The 20,664-nt window shown below is 31.6% G+C and overlaps 2 protein-coding genes across 3 annotated transcripts; both read left to right on the top strand.

Annotated features, from left to right (window-relative positions):
- Positions 1-1,638: 1,638 nt before the first annotated feature.
- LOC114171717 (queuosine salvage protein-like) lies at positions 1,639-9,169 on the top strand. Of its 2 annotated transcripts, XM_028056602.1 has the most exons (9): positions 1,639-1,841; positions 1,935-2,016; positions 2,114-2,254; positions 3,077-3,175; positions 3,689-3,765; positions 3,925-4,033; positions 4,174-4,502; positions 4,791-4,897; positions 8,060-9,169. In XM_028056602.1, exons 1-8 carry the CDS (start codon positions 1,665-1,667, stop codon positions 4,881-4,883), a joined length of 1,107 nt encoding a protein of 368 aa, XP_027912403.1. In that variant the 5' UTR covers positions 1,639-1,664; the 3' UTR covers positions 4,884-4,897; positions 8,060-9,169. The 2 variants fall into 2 exon arrangements, with proteins under 2 accessions (XP_027912403.1, XP_027912397.1); XM_028056596.1 differs by lacking the exon at positions 8,060-9,169 and having other exon boundaries at positions 1,640-1,841; positions 4,791-5,089.
- Positions 9,170-18,353: 9,184 nt separating this feature from the next.
- On the top strand, positions 18,354-19,982 carry LOC114174211 (LOB domain-containing protein 37-like). The gene is made up of 2 exons (XM_028059001.1): positions 18,354-19,020; positions 19,110-19,982. The coding sequence occupies exons 1-2, from the start codon at positions 18,837-18,839 to the stop codon at positions 19,643-19,645; spliced, it is 720 nt and encodes a 239-aa protein (XP_027914802.1). The 5' UTR covers positions 18,354-18,836; the 3' UTR covers positions 19,646-19,982.
- Positions 19,983-20,664: the final 682 nt, after the last annotated feature.

Genomic DNA, 20,664 nt, shown 5'->3' with positions numbered 1-20,664 from the left:
TGAAAAATGTAAGGGAATAATTTATTTATTTGGATAATTTGAATTATTTTTTTTTAAGTAAAAGGACTTTGGATGAAGAAATTAAAATGAGATTGAAAATTAGGAATTTTAAATATATTTGAAATAATTAAAAAATATAATTCAAAATTCACTACAAAATGAATGAAATTAAAATTTGACAAGTAGTGGAACTTTTTATTGGTGAGGATATGGCGGAACTAACTCACTTGAATTTTAGTTAGAGTCGACTTGGTCGAATGGGACCAAATTTTTGCCAATACCGACTTTGAAGAATTTAGTTGTGAGTAACTTAGTTGAATTCAGTCCAATTTTAGTTGGGGTTGACTTGGTTGATATTCAGTTAGGATTGACTGGTCGAATTCAGTTGAATTTCGATTGAGGCTGACTCGGTTGAACTTGACGAAATTCATCCAAATTTTGACTTTGATTGACTTGGCTGAATTCGATCAAATTTTGGTAAGAGCAAACTTGATCAAAATTTGATTGAGACTGGTTTGACCAAATTTAGTCGAATTTCATCAAAAGTCGTCTTGGTCAAGTATGGCCATATTTTTGTTGGGGCCAACACGGTCAAAATTCGATCGGGACCGACTCAGTTTAAATTCAACTCTAGCTGACGCAGTCAAATTTAGCAAAATTAGTTATCCATAAAATAAAAATTCAATTATTTTATCCAAACAAAGAATTTGAAATTCAAAATATTTTAATTACTCCGTCTAAACTAATTATTTTAAAAATAAAGAGAATACAATTGAAAGTAATTCAGTTATTAAATATTTCAATTTATTTGAATGGTCGAATTTGTTTGTTTTTGTTTTAATAAGTTCATTCTGCGTAATATATTTGTTTTTTTCAATTTTTTGTAAGCATGCTACAAATGTTATCTATTTGTAAAGGATAAACGAATGTAATTGATTTGTTAGTGAAATCTTAAAGGAAACATTGTTGTGGTGAGTGATGGCTTATGAGGTTTAATATGTGAGACAATGAGAGAGAAATAATGAAAAAAAGAGAGCAGAATAGCAGCAATAATAAAAAAAAGTAGAATCCATCTGAGTAAATAGAAAGCCCAGTCCGAGACTAAAAACTCCAAAATTTAACTTCAAATAAAGTACAACAAATACACAAAAAGATCTTAGGGAAAGTTTCATTCCTCCCGCTAAATAAAAAGAACGAGAAAGTAGCTAAACAGTTACATGCTGCACCTTCTGAAGAAAAAAATAGTTACATGTAAAACAAAACCCTTCAACTACACAAACATCCATAAGTTGAGTATTTCTTCACCTTCCTCTTATTTCTAATTAAAACTATTAAAAGATTTAAAAGTAAAAATATACAATTATATCTCAAAAGAAAAAAAAATTCAAAATTTTCACGTGGCAAAGAGGTGATAAAAGCAAGTTCGTTTTTTTTTTAAAAAAGCGCAAGTTTGTTAGGCATAATCGGAATTGATAATAGTATTTTAAAACATTATATTATTATTTCATTATATGATTATATGATTTTATTTTTATAATGTAAAGTGTGGATACCTGTATGGAGCGGATAGAAAAAACGTGGAAAAATCCTAAGGCGCAGTTTTGGATTGAAAAGGTTGGTTGGTGGATGACGTGATATGATTGGGTGTGGTGTGGTTTCTGGGCATGGAAACTTTATCCTCCGTATACTTAAAATGTGGGGTTTCGTGGCCCAAAAACTTTCCAAGTAACGCGAAACAGGGTCAGAAAAGCGGGTCAGGTTCACACTCTGGGCGCCAACAACACGCACATGGAAAGCCACCTCTCTACTACGCCATAAAAACCCGCCAAACATCCACGCAGGTAACACTCTCACCCGCGCCTACCCTATATATTTATTACTTTTTCAAACCCTTTCGTTAGGGTTCATTGCAAACGCCGCATTCCGCTCCTCAGCTTCACAGCGCCATGGAGGATGTTAGGGCTACCTCCGCCTGGGTCGCCAGCCGCTCCTCCCACGTTCTCGTCGACTCTGCAGGTTCATTCCCTTCATTCTCTGTCCTCCTTATTTACCTTCCGATAATGCTCTCCAAAATGAAACTATAATGCGTATTTGCCTCCGGTGTCGTTTTCAGGGATTGAGAAAGTGGTGAGCACCATTGAGTCCATTCCCAAGGTTGAGTGGGATTTCGAAGGGATTCATTACTTCGATAATGGACCACTCACTGTCCAATACTTGTTTGTTCTGGACGCTTTAAATTTTTGCTTCTGGCCTGGTACGCTGCGTTTTTTTTTTCCCGTTGATAATGCTTAGAACCTTTTCACATTACGACTTGATTAATTGCACGCCTGGAGTACCTTAATCGTAGTGTTAATGGCTCTCTGTTTTTGTATTTTCTTTTAATTGCTATCTTTATTATCGTGCTACAGAATAAGAAAGCCAATTTACCCGCAGAACTTGTTGTTGACACTTCACAGATATGAAAATGGTTTGCGAATATGCAGGAGGTGGCGAATTTGGATTGTTATTTCTGTTTATCTGTGTCGTGTTTGTGTGTGTTAGCCACTTGTATGTTACCAACAGTCAGTTGTTCTATTTTTTAGAGTGGACTCCGCTATAAAATATTGCAGCTCACAAACGTATCCATCACCCTAGCTTTCAAAATTATAGATCTCATTATTGATTTTATCTTACATTTCTTCCCCTGTTTATCGTATATTTGAATAAAAAGTCATAATAAACTTCAATTTCTTGATGTAAATTATGAGAAATGAAGAACATTTAGATAAAATGCCTGTGTGTTAGTATCTGATATACGGGAGATTAGAATACTATTGTTTTTGTTTCCTTGGTTAGCTAATGATGAGAAACAATTAGTTCTCATTTTTATCTTACATAGTCAAGGTTATTTTTGGGATGCTGGGTTCGAAGGGTATCATCCGGACATTTGTCTAGTTGACATTCTAATTGACAAAGAAAAGAAGTAGTGATTAGTGAACTGTCTCATCATTTTAGTGTATGTATTTTTTATCCTTGGTTAACTGTGCCATCCTTTCTATTCTTTTTAATGTTGACGTCTCTTCTCTTTTGCTAACAGATAAGGATTTGAATTACGACGATTTGGCATCTGGGTTAAAGGCAGCTCTTCAAAACGATAAATCTGCCTTCGATGCTGATCGTCTGCAAAAGTACACCGGTAATCTACTCGGACCTCGTACTGTCTGTATAGAAATTAACTAGAGTATTTTGTCACGTGCACACATTTGAATTGAAATGACGAAGTTTTCGACAGTGTTGTAATTTCAATTCAGTTCATGTTTTTGTTATCAACTGAAACTACCGTTTGTCAAAATTATGTTAAGGACATAATAGATACTGCATGTACACTTGATTTTCATTTGTTTCACTTAAAGGAAGTTAGACCCAAACAGTGAACAAATGCTCGTTTTATGTTGACAGGTCGGAGGCAATAATTTTTTGTTTGGCACATTATGCTTTCTTAAGATGGTTCAGCATTGACAGCTTTGAAATTATAGTTCTTCATATGATAAAATCAAATAAGAAATTTGTGGTTAAGTTACAGTATTTTCAGAAGGAATCTTTATATGTCTGCTTGGTCTTATGGTTGGTGTGATTGCTTCAATGCTGTAGATGAAGAAATTTTTTTCTACCAATATAGTATAATTACAAAATGAGTTCATAATGTTAGGTCCACAGTTGCGCGAGCTTTTGAGGTGGCCTAGACCCCTTCCTTTGGAAGATGAACGAGTTAGGTTACTTCACGAGGTAAAACAAATCATTAGCAGTGCTACCTTTAACACATATCCATCTTTTTTTAGTTTCACTGTTTCTGTTGGAATCAATCCTGTTAACTAAGTTCTGGGTAATAAGCATGTCTGGAAGTTTGATGGCACTCTGTGTATTACTGTCCGTTTCCTTTGCTAGGTTGGGAGTGAATTGGAAAGGAACTTTGAGGGTAAAGCATCCAATCTTGTTCAGTGCTGTGGAAAATCAGCTGTGAATCTCGTCGCTCTAGTTGCACGCCATTTTCCTGGTATAGCTGTTTTTCGCTTAGCTTTTGTTTCTCAAATTCTAAAATATATAGTGCTCAATTTATGTGTGCATCTGTTTGAAGTTGCTATGAATTTTATGCAAAGTATTTAATTTGTTGACTCCAATATTATTTGGTTCTAGGTTTTAGAGACCATACAGTGTACAAGGGACGCCAGGTATTTTTATACAAAAGGGCTCAGATATTTGCAGCAGATTTGTGGGGTGCATTTGGGGGCCAAGGATATGGTGAGTTTAAAGACATCGGCTCTTTAACTATAATGGCGGACTATATTGTCCCAGCTGTGCTTCGGCAGCTTGGTGTTTTAAAATATAGTCCAACACTGGCCAGTACTATCGAGTCCAGTGGAGAAATAGGTCCAGGGACTGAAGAGGAAGTTGAACTGCGGGCTTGCTCTGTGCATGCGGTGGAGAAAATGAGGGAGCTGATAAGTAAAAAGTCAGGAAGACAGGTTAGTCTTTTCTTTCGGGAGTACCTCCCTCTTATGGCCTTTTCCAATGCATGTAAAGTTGGAAGGTTATTTAAACTCAAGCGTCATAAAAAAAATAATTCACTGCTGGTTTGTTGCTTGTCTATTTTTTAAAAATAATTAAATCCTTTTGTTAAATTATCTTTTCTCCAGAAACATTTACTCAAAAAGGAAATGCTGCGCAATTTCGCTGTTATGGCTCATGTGTTTTGTGCGCAAGTTGTTCATCTTATATGAAACTGAAAAAGCCTCTCTGACTTTTATATTCAGGTTCTCAGTGTGGAGCTGGATCTTTGGCTCTGGGCTGCTGGTGTTCAGTGCACATCTCTGCAGCACCACCGAACACTTTCAATATATTACTGAGCTCATCATATATGGTAATTTCTAGCTATTAAAGAAGAAAATTTTGGCTGTTTTAAGGGTAATTATTTAGGATAATGTGTGAATAACTACCTCTTTTTTACTTATGTTTTTTGGATCAGCTTTTGTAATTTTGTAAGAGATACGTTGCCACGTGTCTTCAAATTTAATTTTGAATAGACTTTTTATTGAGATTTTAGGACCTAAAATAGTTTACCGCAGAAGGTGGTTAATATTTACTTTGTCAAATGCTCAAATATAACTGCTGTGATAGCCAAGGTTGCAACAGCGGGTGGCATTTTATAGAGAGAGAGAGTTCATACCTTTTATCTTATAAGAGAGTATTGCTTTTTAGTTTGTGGGGACTGTTTCATTCTGAGTGTAAGTACCCAAACTCTTATGGGTGGTCAATGTCGTTAAGTACAACTCGCTTACTCTCAGCAAACGCATGCATGTAGTGTTGCCTCGTTCACCGTCCACTTAGAGAATATCAATTCAATATGGCCTATCTTAAATATTCGGTTGATCGGAATGGGAGTAGGTCCCATCGATGCAATATATTCTTTCTACCCCATTAATATCATGCCTGGCCACTAGAAACAACCACCTTTTCTTTCTAGAATCCTTTTCTATTTTCTTAGGCATATTTCTAAATAACCCTGGATTACCTCTAAACGGAGGACCCTAGCTGCATATTTCAACATAGAGGTGATCCCATCATTCTACTGAACTCTAATTAACGCACTAGGAGCATCTTCAGTTGTTTGAAACAACTCTTCCAGGAGAGAAATTTTACTCCCCACTCCAAAATTTATTAAAAAATTGTTTGTATGTATTGCAATAATCAATATCATTTCCCACCACCATTTCTTGGGATTAAATTCCAGGTTCATGATGCATCCCATATGGTTACCAAGTTTTTAGAACGACGTCATTTTTTAGTCTTTTGCAATTTGAACATTTTATTGGAACAAATTGGTGTAGGCTTTGTTAGAGAAAATTAACTTGTAGTTGATAAGTTAATTTTTAGATGAATTATGTTAGTTTTTAATTGATAAATTTCTAATATGTAAGTTTTTAGTCAATAATATAGTTTATTGTTAGTGAATCTAAAAAGATTTAGATGCATAAGTAATATTATATAAATAGATTTTTTGTATTTTTTTAAAAAATTATTTAATCGTAATTTTAGTTTTTGTTGAATATAACTTAGTTTTTTTTAGTACTTATATTTATTTTGGAAGTCAAGTATATATTTTTTACTCGTGTTATTTAAACTAGTTATTCAGATGAGTATTAATCAGTTTTTTTTTTAAATTTAATGTTTTGGTCTCTCAATTTAAACTATTCTTATATTTTTTTGTGTGGTTTTTATGTAAATATCATGAAAAATTAGTTACTTTAATTTATAATATTATATAATTTTAGTTTAAAATATATAAAAATAAAAAAATCATTAACTAAATAAATACTACAAATATTATTATAAGTAAATGCATCAAAATGTAAGGGATACTAATAAAAAAGTTAAACAATTGTAGAGCTAACTATAGTAGTTTTAATTTAAGTTGAAAACTTCAACATAAATTATTTTAAAGTAATTAATTAAATATTTTATGTCGATCAAATTAATTTATAAACCGGTTAAGTAAGTTTTTAGATAGTTTAATGCGCAGATATCTTATGCAAAGTTTGACATAAGAATGTAGGATTTACAATCGACATTACAAATTGATTCTATTTAATATTTAGCATCAACTTAATATATATTACTTATTTAAAGTATAGTGGTGTGGTTTTACCTTGCGAATTTGATCATTCCAAGCATTAGTGTTTTGGTATGTGTTTGGTTTATATTTCACTATTGTATAATTGATTCAAATTTCTACATTGGAAGTCAAAACAATAAATAGTTATTTGTACCTTTTTTTATTTTTCTTTTTGGATGGTCCAAAGAAACTTTTAGATATTGTTCATTCTCTTTTGATGTTGAAACATATATCTGTTTTCATCAACGGAGTAAAAGTGATTATTTGTTGGCCACTCAAGTCCCTTGTCACCAGTGCAAGAGAGGATAAAATTCTTCTCTAAAATAGTGAAAAACACGTATTCATTCCGATTTGTAATAATAGATATGGCACTTCCTTGTGTGCGAAATAAATAGTAGTCACTTGTGAGTAGAAGTTTTTGTGTGGCTCGATTGAAACTAATTGGGGTCTGAAATGGCTTCTAATTGTCGATGGTCCAAGACAAATAAGAAAATAATGTTAATTTTCCTGGTAAAATTAACAACGCACGAAACCCAATATATAGACTTTTAAATATAGTATTTTGTTTAAATGGTGATTACGATGGTGTTCAGTGCCCGTCACTGCTGCTTAATTTAGATTGTTTGTGGCTAAACATGCACAACCAAGTCAAGTTTGCTTAGGTTGTGATACTAATAGATATGATTCAAAAGGCACTTTCATGCAGACCAAGTCTCGTTAAACTAAAACAAACCAATCCAGCAATCGAGTGGCTCGAACCTGATGGAATTTTGGTAAGGGGGATCGCAAATTGGACAAGCAATATATTTAATCTTATTAGTGTTTAATACTTACGTAATACAGTATAGCTTATAGAGTATTTGATTGAACGATTGAATTTTTTTTTCGTTTTGTTCATGTGGAATCAGAAGAACTGGTGCACCTGAAAACTTTATTCAACCAGAAGGCAGTTTTTACATGAAAGTTGAATTCGCTTACCATTTAAACGCTGATTATTGTTTCGGGTTGACGAAATTCTGATTTCTCGTGTTCCACCGAACGATATCTTTTTTTGTCAACAGAGATTTTTAATTCTATTACATCGTAGTATCATTGTCAGTTTGCAAGTGGTCAGTATAAAATTGCTCTACAATTATGGCTGGAAAAAGTTTGCAGTTTATTATATCTACAAAAAAATTATGATTAGAAATTCACTAGAAAGAGATCAACCTGCTTGATGCTATAGAGTCTGAAGGAGAGTCCCTTCTGTTCCCCGAGGCTTCTCCATCCATAAAAGGAATCGCCACCTTTAGACCGTACCCAGCGTTTCTGTGCTCGCAAACTCTAAGCTAGTTGCATGAAATAAATAGTACGTGAGTGTTTTCAGTGTGAAGATTCTCTTAATGGTGTCCATGTTACCTTCACTTTCAGAAATCAGGTGTAAATGCAAAAAGTGGTGTTTTTTACAGTGGCGGGTGGCAGCAACTTTGTTTCATCTAGTGGGTAGGACCACTCACTATCCTAGTAAGTTTTAAACTTTCGTACACTTTTTTTTTTCTGTTTTATTTTACTTTGGTTAAATGAACAATCTGATTTCGCTTATACCCATGTATAATAGTTTTGCTTAGGTAATTTTAGGTAAAGCTTAAGCCACTCGTGAGGGAATAATATCTGTGTTGCATATCGACCATCCGATTAATCCTTCGAAATTTACTCCATGCGTATGTAAGAATCATATTCACATCAATTATATATACACATCTATATATACCTATATTAGATTAAGACAATATAGTATGTAAGTAGGTGTAAATTTCATCTTACATCTTACAAACCAGTTTTATGAGATTAAGTTGAGTTTAAAATTCACTTCTTAATATGGTATGAGAACATGGTATCAAAACTAGGTTAAAGTCTATCTGAAGAAAATTTCTTAAGCATATTGTTTCATCCGTTATCGGGTTGTTATCAGATCATCCATTTCTAGTCCGACGCACGAGATGTACCTTGACTTGAGAAATGTGTTGGAAGTTCCACATAACTAGAGTTAAGATAATTTTATAATATATAAGTGGAGTGCAAATTACATTTTACAACTTAATTTTGTGAGATTAAGTTAAACTTAAAATTTATTTTATAATAATTATATAAACATGAAGTAATACGTGTATAATACATGTGAAACTGTGAAAATCTAGTTTTGTTAAAATCATCGGATAGAATAGTCCAATTAAACAGAATTTGTGTACTCGAGAATTGAGATGCCGATTGATTTGAAGAGGAAGGACAACCAAGCAAGTTACTTTATATTAAGAGACATGGGGACCTAGCCATCAACATCATGATTTGTTGGTGGAATCGGACTCAAGCTAATCCAAATGTATGTTGGTAATACAGGGACCCACATATCGGAATCTTTAGGATATTGCCTACATTTTTACCATGATTTTAGCTCTTTGTTTCTATTGTGGAGATTAATATATTACGCCTTTTTTTTTTCTTCTTTCTTTTCTATAATTGATGATGCTCCTCAATTCTGTACATTGTTTATTATTTAACATCTTACCTTCCAATATAAGTTAACTCAGCACCTTTCCCTGGGTAATTCTAACCAGATTATACTTCACACGTCACTCTGCAATAGTGCATAACAGTTCTCTCTCACTTTGGATAGAATCATATCAAGCTATATCAGTGGATCATGTATTTACTAAATAAGTTAGATTAAATCTTTTAAATAGATATGTATATACCATATAAAAATCATTTGAAGAGAAACAAATTTATTTGCATTATTGTTATGTTTTAGAGTTATATACTTTTTTTATTTAAAAGTTTAAATCTGTTAGTCTGACGTACATGTAAATTCAGACCACTATCTCCTTTACAGACTTACTAAAAAAAGTAGTAATTTACATAAAACTGTCATGTTCAGGCTTAAAAAATTTAACATGATTGATTTTCATCATTGTTTCTTGGTGAAAAAAAGGACGTATGATGAAGCTGGGAATGTTTATATGCACGTTTTCATAAATCATAGGTAAAATCATGGCATGAAGCATAATTTGAAGGGTTTGGACGGCTCATATGTCAATAAGCAATGCTTGATGTTGATGCGCGGACCCTATGGAAAGCTTCTTACAAAAGAATAGTGATTGCAGTTTTCCAAAATAGAGTTTTATAATTTACCCCTTTTGTTAGAGGTGAAATTTGAAATCGACGTCTGCGATGGCGAAATTTCTTGTAGAGATTTTATATTTATATGGTAGAGAGAAAAGAATCTCAATATCACATCCTCCAAATAAAGTTACAAAAACCTCCCTGTAAAGTCTCAACCAATAACCCACCCAAATAAATAAGCAATCCTCATCAGACCCTAAACATTAAGACCCAAATATATTTATACATTTTATTTATAATTTTAAATTTACTAAATACATTTATGAAGTCTCTATATTGTAAGAATATAACATTGTTTTCTTATATATGCAACCTCCCTCAATTTTATATAATATATATATATATATATATATATATATATATATATATATATATATATATATATATATATATTCTAATATCAAGATAATTTTTTAAAATTTGACATCTGAAAAAACTAATAATAAACATCTCATCATAATTCAACGTCTTATTCATGAAAAACAACATTGGTAGTTTAACTTTAACTTCCTTCCACCATTGTGTTTTTCTTGTACTTTATAAAGTTTGATATAATAATCCAACAACTATTTAAATTATAAGTAAATTTATTCACGATGATAAGATGAGCTTATGAACTTAATATATAATTAGTTACCATAGTATTCCAGTACTCACTCAATAGATTTTCATAAATTTCATATGCATTATCCATGTCATTAATAGAGACATTTTTCACCGTACATATAAGCTTACATCAATAATGTCATGTGATAACGGTTGAGAACTTAAAGGTGAATTTAAGTGTGTGGAAATGAAAAACTTAAGCATTACATAAAGAATAAGTTTCATAAATCAATTATCTTAAAATTTTGATTTAGAGATAGTATCAGTCGTCTCTTATGTAAATTTAACTAAAATCTAATTATTGTTATATCTTTCTTAGTGAATATTTAAAAAGAAAAAACTTTTAGTGAAAATTCTTTGTATTGAATTTATGAGAAGTTTAATCATACAATGAATGTGAAAATTAGGAGGTTAAAAGGTAATACTTTTTTTAATATAACTGGTATGGAGGTAGGTCACCGTCCTTGCATGGATAACTAGATTAGATGGGAAGAAGAAAGAAGAAGAAACTTTGTTTCTGTCGCTAAAGTCAACACCGTGACTCAGTGATCAGTCATCAGATAGAAGTTGCCTGCAATTCCATCCAATGCAGCCGAGAGTGACAGGATAAGAATTCTTCATCATCAAACCAGAGACGTACTTATTCATATTTTTAATATTTCCTTTCATTTTTCACTAAAAATATCATCTTCTATTTATTTTTCTCTCTTTTTTCTTCATTTCCTAAAGTAGTTAATTCTAACAAGATGTAATTAGAAAAAAGAAAGTGAAGCAAAATGATAAGATGCCATGTCTGTCACGACAAGGACATGTTGATGCTTCTGGTTTAGAACTGCTGCCCTCATTCTCTCTCTCTCTTCTTCACCCATCGCAATGGACTAATCAACTTTTCATTAATTGTTTAGTGTGTTTTCTTTTACTCTAATTTCGTTGTTAATGCACGTTGAATGGGAGTTTTATTCCACATCTCATTATCAACTCACAATATTTATCATTCTCAGAACTTCATCACTGCCATTTCCTACTCATTATTGCAATAAACTATATTCTTTTATCAATATTTTAACTGTACTTGTTAATATTTTAATCTCTAGAGTCTTTTACTTAAATCCAATTGCAAAAGGAAAATGAAAAACTATAAATCTGGCATCTGAAACAAAACTCAAATCTCTCTGCAACAACTGCTACAATCATTAACCAACCAGATTTTGTTTTAACATATTAGAAGATTTGAATCTATAAAATGCTTTATGAAAATAAAATTATTTTAATAACATTATATATATATATAAAAGAAACTAATAATTTGATGTGTACAAATAACTCACGATGCATATTAATATAAATAACAATATTTTGATATATATTTTTATTTAATTTTAATTTATTATTCTAATGTCTCTTTAATTATTTATTTTTAATTTTTTTAATGATATAATATGATAATTAAAGAATGATTAAAATAACAAATTAAAAATAGATAAAAATAAAATGTAGGTCAAAATATTATTATCCTATTAATATTTATATTTCAAGATCAAATTTTGTTATTCAAATTGTCTTAATGCCAATTATTTTAAATCTATCTTGATTAAAACATTTAATAACTAGGTTTATATTTATTTCAATCTCACGAATTATGTTTCAAAGTGAAATTTTGATATATATATATATATATATATATATATATATATATATATATATATATATTATAATTTTATCCGATAAATAATCAAATGTCAGAAAAGTTTTAATGTCAACAGGTTAAGCAGAATTTCACACACACCTCTTCGCTGACTAATTTTACTGTCTTAAATGACCTTTAATTGTCTGGGGGTGGAGGCATGGATGCACGCCATAGTTTTATTGAATTGAGAAGAAAAAAAAAAGGTACGGAACAATTATTTCACCTGTTAAACGCATGCTTATACATTTTTAAACTACAAATTGTCCTGAAAATTTAATTTAAAAGAATCTTTGAGTTTTTACTACCAGACTAAACAACTAAGCTAAAAATCATAACATAACTTTTTCTATTTAAAAATATAACAATTCAAACAACATAATTGTAATTCATAAGATTTATAAGATAATTAATGTCACCTATAACTTCTCTGCCACTTTCACCCATGAAAACGTTCAACAGTTGTGGTGCAACAGCGAGTTGATGAGGTGGGTGTCACGACCTCAACAAGTTCATGTGCAGAGGATGAGAATGAACGAGGCCATGCATATATATATATATATATATGTGTGCATGTTTTTGCATTCATCATTACATAGCAATTATATTGTCTTCAAAAGCGACGTTTCAGTTGCAGAGTATGACGGAGTCGATTCAATTTAAATCTTGATTATGACTGAGTCTAAAGATGTAGTTTCTCTTATGAAAACTTCGAAAGAATCATAATACTCGTATATGGATTGGATTATCCTTTCTACCTCTATTTAATATTGTGTTCAATTTAGAAAACGAGGATTAGAGTTTAAGCGGTAAAAAGATCGTTAGTTACATAGTATAACTTGATCTTAGTTTTAATCGATGCGAACAGAAAATGTTATATGTTGAAGATGAAGTGTTCAGCGTCAAAGATTTGCTGGCAGTAGCAATTAGAGTGAGGAATTTTAAGCAAATATAAAGCTCCACACGCATCTTTTCATATGTGTTTTCGCTAATATTCGTTTTTTCCTGTTCAGTCAACTTTGGAAAAAATTTACAATTTTATTTCAAACTCTAAAAGTAAGTTTTTCCATAGAAAATATCTTGGAGAGTGAAAAAATAGAAATATTTATACTATCAAGAATCTCTGAAAGGAAAATAAATATTTAAATTGTGTTTGACTTCGATTTTTAAACGATATAGATGTACGATTTATCAAGTGTATCGAAATAATTATATACAGTCATTTGAATTGAAATATATAAATATAATTGTTCCGGTCTCGAATATCAGGAAGACGAAAATGAAGAACAAATTACCTCTCTGGCTCTTACATTGATAAATATGCGTTTTCCCTTTTCTAGAGTTCAGTAGTTCTGGTTCCAAAAAAAAGGTCATTTATTTCTTCTTCTCTTCTCCTTTATATAGGACTCCTACCTACCTGATTTGTAGGAAGACGTGTTAGTGTGACAAAATATCAGTAACTAATTGCTATTTTTCCGCTGGATATTAAATCTCTTCTTTTTAGGAATGAACAAACCACCTTGGCCAAATCTCGCTCGACCCAAATCTTGTTCGGTCCACATCGTACTTGGTCCAAATCCTGCTTGTCACCTCGGCCCAAGTGTTCATCACCTCGGCCACCTTGGCCCAAATGCTCGTCATCTCGGCCACCTCGGCCCAAATGCTCGTCACCTCGACCTGTAACTAAAATTCGTTGTTTTATGATAAATATTTATCGAGTGAAATTCAAATTAGCATGTTGAGGTCGACCATTCTCTGGATGATACAACAATATAAATAACTCAAATAACATCTTAAAATATATTGATAGGTCAAAAAAATTAATATTAAATTTATTTATTTTTAAAATTAAAAAAAATATATTATATCAAAATTTAAAACAAATAATTTTTATTTTTATTTTTAATAATTAAAAATATATGTAACCCTAGAGTTAAATTTTTCCATTTAATATGTCCGTGTATAAATATTAGAAGCTGGCCTTGTTGGCCGATGCTTACAAAATATTGATATATTTATTTGTCCAATGAATGGAATGAATGCGGAAAAGCAATGGAATCGTCATTATTAGAAAAATACAATAAAGAAAGGAATCAGACGTTGCTTAATCAGCTAGACGTGTCTTGTGTCTTATTTTATGAAAAAAGTGACACGACATCAAATAACCCCACGACAATGCAGGGTCGGTGGTTTAGGTTTGCACATAACAGTGATAACAGTACTAATCTAATAATAAAAAAATAAAAAAAACAAAGAATATATACAGTGTTTCCCAGAGGCGTAACTAGGGTTTGGTTTTGTGTTCTCTACGAAATAAATATTTGATGTGTGTCCGAATAGGATGTTGTTTTGGACATTTAACTGTGCTGTAAAATTAAAGTTTTGATTTAGAAAAACGAGAAGGGTTTGAATTTTATAAGAGCTGAAGGAGAAGTTGAGGCAAAATCTGTGTGCTGCTTGTTGGGGAGAATAGAAACTAAAGAAAAATTGACTTTGGTGCAATTTAAATGCTACGCTAACACTGCTTCTGTTTCCTGATCTTACACCAAACCTTCAATCATTAGTGTGTTAAATATTATATATCATTAGGCCCTTCCAATTTTATAATTTTTTTTTATACCCTTTTCCCACGTTAGCTCCTCACAGCCTTGCACTTGCTGCGGAATTGTTTCTTTACAAGACTCGTGCATGTGCACGTCATTCTATGCTCATTGGTAAAATACCCACCACTTTCCCAAGCCCGTTCTCGCAATTCCATTGCATTTGTTTAAGCACGGAAGTCCTAGTAAATTGTACTATTTTTTAATTTTTTGTTAGTTTTTGAAAAGTTATTTTATTTTTAGTTGCAAACTAAATTATTTACAGTGCTTCAATACCCTTAATTAAGTTATCAGTTTAAAGTTCAAAACTATCTAACTTTTATTTTTCAAAATAATTCAAATGAATTAAATTAGAAAAATTGTCGTAATTGTTCAATATATGAACTGCTGTCACAAATCTTAGATATCCTCATTTTAAAAGGGTCAGAAGAGAGTTTTATTTTGTATGGATTCCAATTGAGTTTAATTCTTTTTCAGTACAAAGTAGACAGTGTTTACATACAAAAATAAATAAAAAATAAAAAATAAACTAATTTATATTGGACAGCCAAACTTTGTCTAATTTCTTCAGGTTGTTTTTTAAAAATAAAAAATAAAACTATTTTTAATATGTCCATACGGATTGATGTTTCTTTGTATATGTTTTTATATTATTAAATATATATTATATTAAAAAATATTTAAAAAATAATAATATTTTTAAGTTTATACTTAAATTTTTAATAGAATCAATGTAGTAATTATTCATAAGTTTAGAAATATATATTTATATATGCATAATAAAGAATAATTTTTTTTTAAATATAAATAATATAACATGTTAAAAATATAGAGTAAATTTTCTAAAAACACAAATGATAGATTATGTAAAAGTATATAAAATATATTCGTTATAAATAAATCAGTGTAAAGATATACTAGTTTAATATGTATTATTAGACTCGTATAATCAGTATATGAACACATTGTATTGCTACACTCACCTAAATGTGTATGGACAAACTTGTCTAATATGTATTGTAAGACACATCTGATCGAGTAATGATAGAGTTGTCTAACAATGTTAACTATGTATCACGTGTCAGCACGTATTTTTTTAATTTCTTTAAAAAATTTTAATTTAAAAAAAATTGTCACATGTCAAACTGACGTTATACCACTTAGCAGAGGTAGTGTAATGTGACAATGGCAGTGCCATGTGTCACTATTGGATGTGAAAAGTCTCAATTACTTTTTGTATTTGTTATTTTGTCTCAATTTGATTCCAATTTTTTAAAAATTGAATCAATTTTATCCATATTCCAGATTTTATTTTCATATAAATTTTACAATAGTATTTTTATTATAATTGATATTTTTAACAAAATATAAATGTATATTTTGCATAGAACTTTAATTAAATTATTTTAAATATATATTATATAAATACAGATAAATATTAGAGTTGCTTTAAAAAACAAATTTATAAATCAAATATAAAATTTTAAAATAATTTAAAATAAATATATTTATTTAAAATTTTACAATTCAATTTATCAATTTGTTATTTTTAAATCAACTCTAACATTTGTTTATAAAATTTTGATATATAAATATTTGAAACAATATTAAAATAAAGTTCAATGTAAAATAAAAACTTATCTTATTAGAAAGATCATTGTGACATTTATATAAATGTTAAATTTTGTCTCAATTTGAATACGGATGAAACTCCTTTAGTTTTAAAAAAATTGGAACCCAAATTTAGATAAAAATAACAAATATAGGGATTAAATTAAAAATTTTCACATTTAATAGTGACACGTGACACTTCCACTGTCACATTGCACTGTCTCTGTCACATGGCACACAATCAACTTGACACGTGACAAATTTTTTTCATTTTTTTAGTTATAAAAAATTAAAAAAAAAAACAAAAAACCAAGTACTAAATCGTGACACAGTTAACTTTGTTAGTGTACCATTACCAAAAAATACCTAATTACACAAAATTTTTAGGACCTAATTAAAAAAGTAGATCCACTTGAAATTTTTTTACAACGATAAGACTAATGGAATGATTTAACCTCACTGTAAATATATACGTGTGTGTACTTTCACTATTAAAAATAAAATAAATAAATACATAGTACATGAGACCATAAACTCATAATCAAAATTATAAATCACAAAACATAAATAAAATATATCTATTATAAAAAAACCTAATTAAATAGATAAATTAAAATAAAATATTAAATCACTTATATTATTCTATATAAATTAAATTGATTAATTAAATAATTTCATAACAAATATGAAAATCTTTAAACTACATAAACGCTTACAAAAATACACGTCATTTCTCTCTAATACTTTAAGAGATCACTCATTCATCCGAAATCATTAATATTCATATTTTTTGTTACCCCAAAATTAAACAATCCCACAAAATTTTTCCTTTTTTCATTAATTTTACGCTTAAACAAAATATCACAATCGAGATAATTCTATGGCGATTTTACCTTTAAACCTATGTTAAAATTATTTGCAACTTTATGTGAACCTGGAATCAGATAAAAAAAAATTGAGATAAGATTCAGAAAATTGTCATTTTTTAGAACAGAACCTGCAAGACAAAAATATTTAATAAATTTAGATATCCATTTTTAAATTAATTCAATTATACTTTTTTTATAATACGAAAGTTCTGTTTATGTAAATTTGTATTTCATTCCCCATAAATATTGAGAATAATTTAAAGATTACATTTGTATTTTATAAAACAAAAAACCACTAAATAAACTTAACCTATGTTTTTAATCAATAAGAAATTACATAAATGTAAAATTTAAATGTAGATACATTCGATATACATTCACATGACGGTTATCAATCAACACATAAGAAATCCGCTTAATTACATTCCCTATATAATCACAAAAGAAACACCAGTGCGATAAAAAATAAATAAAAATATATTCACTGTAATTTAGAATTTCCTTGTAGATGTGATATAGTGAAGAAATAAAAATAGAGTTGTCTGATTGTAATGAAACATGGTATAAAGGAGATAAAAAAAAAAATAGGGTTCACATCGATCAATTTCTACTCGCAAAAAAAAAAAGTAAAATCAGTGAGTGAATCAGTAAGTAACTGTAGACAACTATTTCACAGTGATTCTCTTCCTTTGTGATGGTTTAATAAAAACAAAATTTTATATTTTGTAACTGTAAAGAAAGCAAAAGTGCATCTTCTAAAGTTATTCTATTTTTTAAACACAAAACGAAAAATTAGTTATGATATAAATGATTTCTTATATATATATATATATTTTTTTTTTTTTTCGGGGAATAATGTTTATCATTATTTAATTTCTGAGCTATTAATTTCTTATCTATTTTTTTTTCTCCATGTATCAAGAAGACCGCTCATGATTTTCTAGAAATACTTATGCACCAGAATTATTACAAAAACTGTAGTGAAGCTAAATCCGTAAGTTTTTACCGAAAATACGAGCTACAGGGAACATATATTCTAGTCCCTCAGTGGCAAAAGTGAAACATTCCGAATTCTGTGTTGTTTATTTTAATGATAAAAAGAATAAAAATAGTAGTATGTTGTAGAAATAATATTATTGTCTGAATTAGAAAAGAAGGAAGATTAGGAGAGTTGCATGAAGAAAAATGGAGGGCAAGTAACAGTAGGAGGTGAAAAGGACAGGCACCCATCAATATCTGAATTGTGTGAAGGCCAAAGAAAATGTAAAGAATCCAACGGTGGAGGAACATCCATCCGCGGAGACACGGAGCCGCTCACGCCCAACTCCTTGGAATCTCACCCTTCCATACAACCCACCGCACGCACACACAAACACACACTATCACTAACACTAACTCACTCCAACTTAACCTAACCATGGTTAATTCTCAACCCTCTTCTCTCTCGCTGCTCCCGTCACGTTAACGTTTATTTATACCCCAACTGCACCCCGACTCAACTTCCATTCTCCGCCTCTCCGTCTTCTTTTCCCGTTAATCCTTCTCTTCCTCTGCTTTGCCTTCCATGCCTTCCATGTGAGGCTGATTCTGCACAGTTCACAAACCAAACTCACACACACACAACAAAAACACCACTCTCTTTCTTTCCAAAAGGAGGCATGAGTTGCAACGGTTGCCGCGTCCTTCGAAAGGGTTGCAGCGAGTCTTGTATCCTGCGGCCGTGTCTACAGTGGATCGATACTCCCGAGGCCCAAGGTCATGCCACTGTCTTTGTTGCCAAATTCTTCGGCCGTGCAGACCTCATGTCCTTCATTTCCAACGTCCCTGAGGCCCAAAGGCCCGGTAACTAAATTTTACTTTCACTTCACTTACACACCTCACTTTTTTTCTTTTTTTCTTTTTTCATGTCTGATACCGCTTCTTTTATGCAGCTCTGTTTCAGTCTCTGCTGTTTGAAGCTTGCGGACGAACGGTGAATCCCGTCAACGGTGCTGTTGGCCTTTTGTGGACGGGAAACTGGCACGTGTGTCAGGCGGCGGTTGAGACGGTGCTCCGTGGCGGTACCGTCAGGCCGGTGCCGGAGCTTCTTGGCCTTGACGCTCCCACTCCCGACGACGCCTCCGAAGGCGAAGTTACCTGTAACGACAAATGGAGGGTCCAAGATCCGAACCCTAGTTTCCGGTTGCCCGGTGCGATGTCTGATAAGGCTGCTTCCGGTGGTAAACGCAAGCGGTTGGAGGAGCTTTCAAAGCTGCAGACGGCTACCACTGATCTCAATCTCCGGTTGAAACCGAGTTTCCTGCAGAACGCGGCGAGCTTCGGTTGCCGACAGGAAATTCGATGGCCGAGATCGCCGTCGATCAACTCGGAGGAGTCCGGGACCACTACGGCGGCGTGCTTGGAAAGCGGGATCGGAGATCTCTACGCTCCCGATGGAGGCCGGAAAGTGTTAAACCTCTTCATTTGAGAGTTTTCTCTCTCCTCTCTCTATGAGATTCGAGTTTGAGGGTTCTCGCTCACGCGTCCTTTTTCCCTCTTTTTAACGCTTTTATTTAGAGAAGAGGTTTTCCCGGAATTGAATCCGGTGAGATTTTGTTACAACACCGGCACAGGATTTTTCTCTCTGTCGTTCTTTGTAGACGGACAAGCAGGGAGAGAAAGATGAGGGTTCGTCGGTGATAAATTTTCCTTATCTTTTTTCTTTCGCTTTTGTTTTGTTCTATCAAAAGTGTTATGAAGAATATTAATTATTAAATAATTAAATACATATTTCGTGTTTTTTCGCGATGCTTCTACAGGAAAAACAAATATCGAGACTGAGACATTTATGTAACCGATACAGTTTTAGCGGTGAAAAATTTGGTGAATTGCTTAATTTAAAGGAATTGAAAAGGATGATGAATATTCAGGTTTTGATTATCTGCGTCAAGTTTTCCAGCTGCGTTAAAGAATTTGACCTGATCCATTCATAAACGCATGTGGGAGCTGTCTGATGACTCCGACCTAATCCATACGTGTTATTTATTTACCCGACCTTTCAAAGCTTCAACGTTGTACAATATTGAATTGCATCCCTTTGAATTTGCGCTTTTATTTTATCGAAAAATAAGTAAACAAGCATCTGCAGTTGAAGAGGCAGGATCCAATTGCTTGCGATAATATTATTTAGACTCCAATTCCTTCAGTATAATCGATTTTAATAATTTCAACCTAATTCTTAAGTACGATATATAGGCCCCTAACAAAAGGCTTGTGGATCACACGTAATAATTTTGACCACTGATATACTCGAGGAATACGAGAATATTGCTGAGACAATAAAACGTTCGAGAAGGCAGTGAGAGAGATAGTGTATGAGTTTGAAGTTTGAACAACTTTATGAACAGTGGAAAAAGAACTTTATTGGCAAGCATCACTTTTGCGAAATCCGAGACTTTATGAACTCTTGAGATTACTCATAGAACTCACATTTACATGAACTTTAGC

This window comes from Vigna unguiculata, chromosome 2 (assembly GCF_004118075.2).
Source record: "Vigna unguiculata cultivar IT97K-499-35 chromosome 2, ASM411807v1, whole genome shotgun sequence".
Taxonomy (NCBI): Eukaryota; Viridiplantae; Streptophyta; class Magnoliopsida; order Fabales; family Fabaceae; genus Vigna; species Vigna unguiculata.
This window is presented reverse-complemented; position numbering and strand designations above follow the sequence as displayed.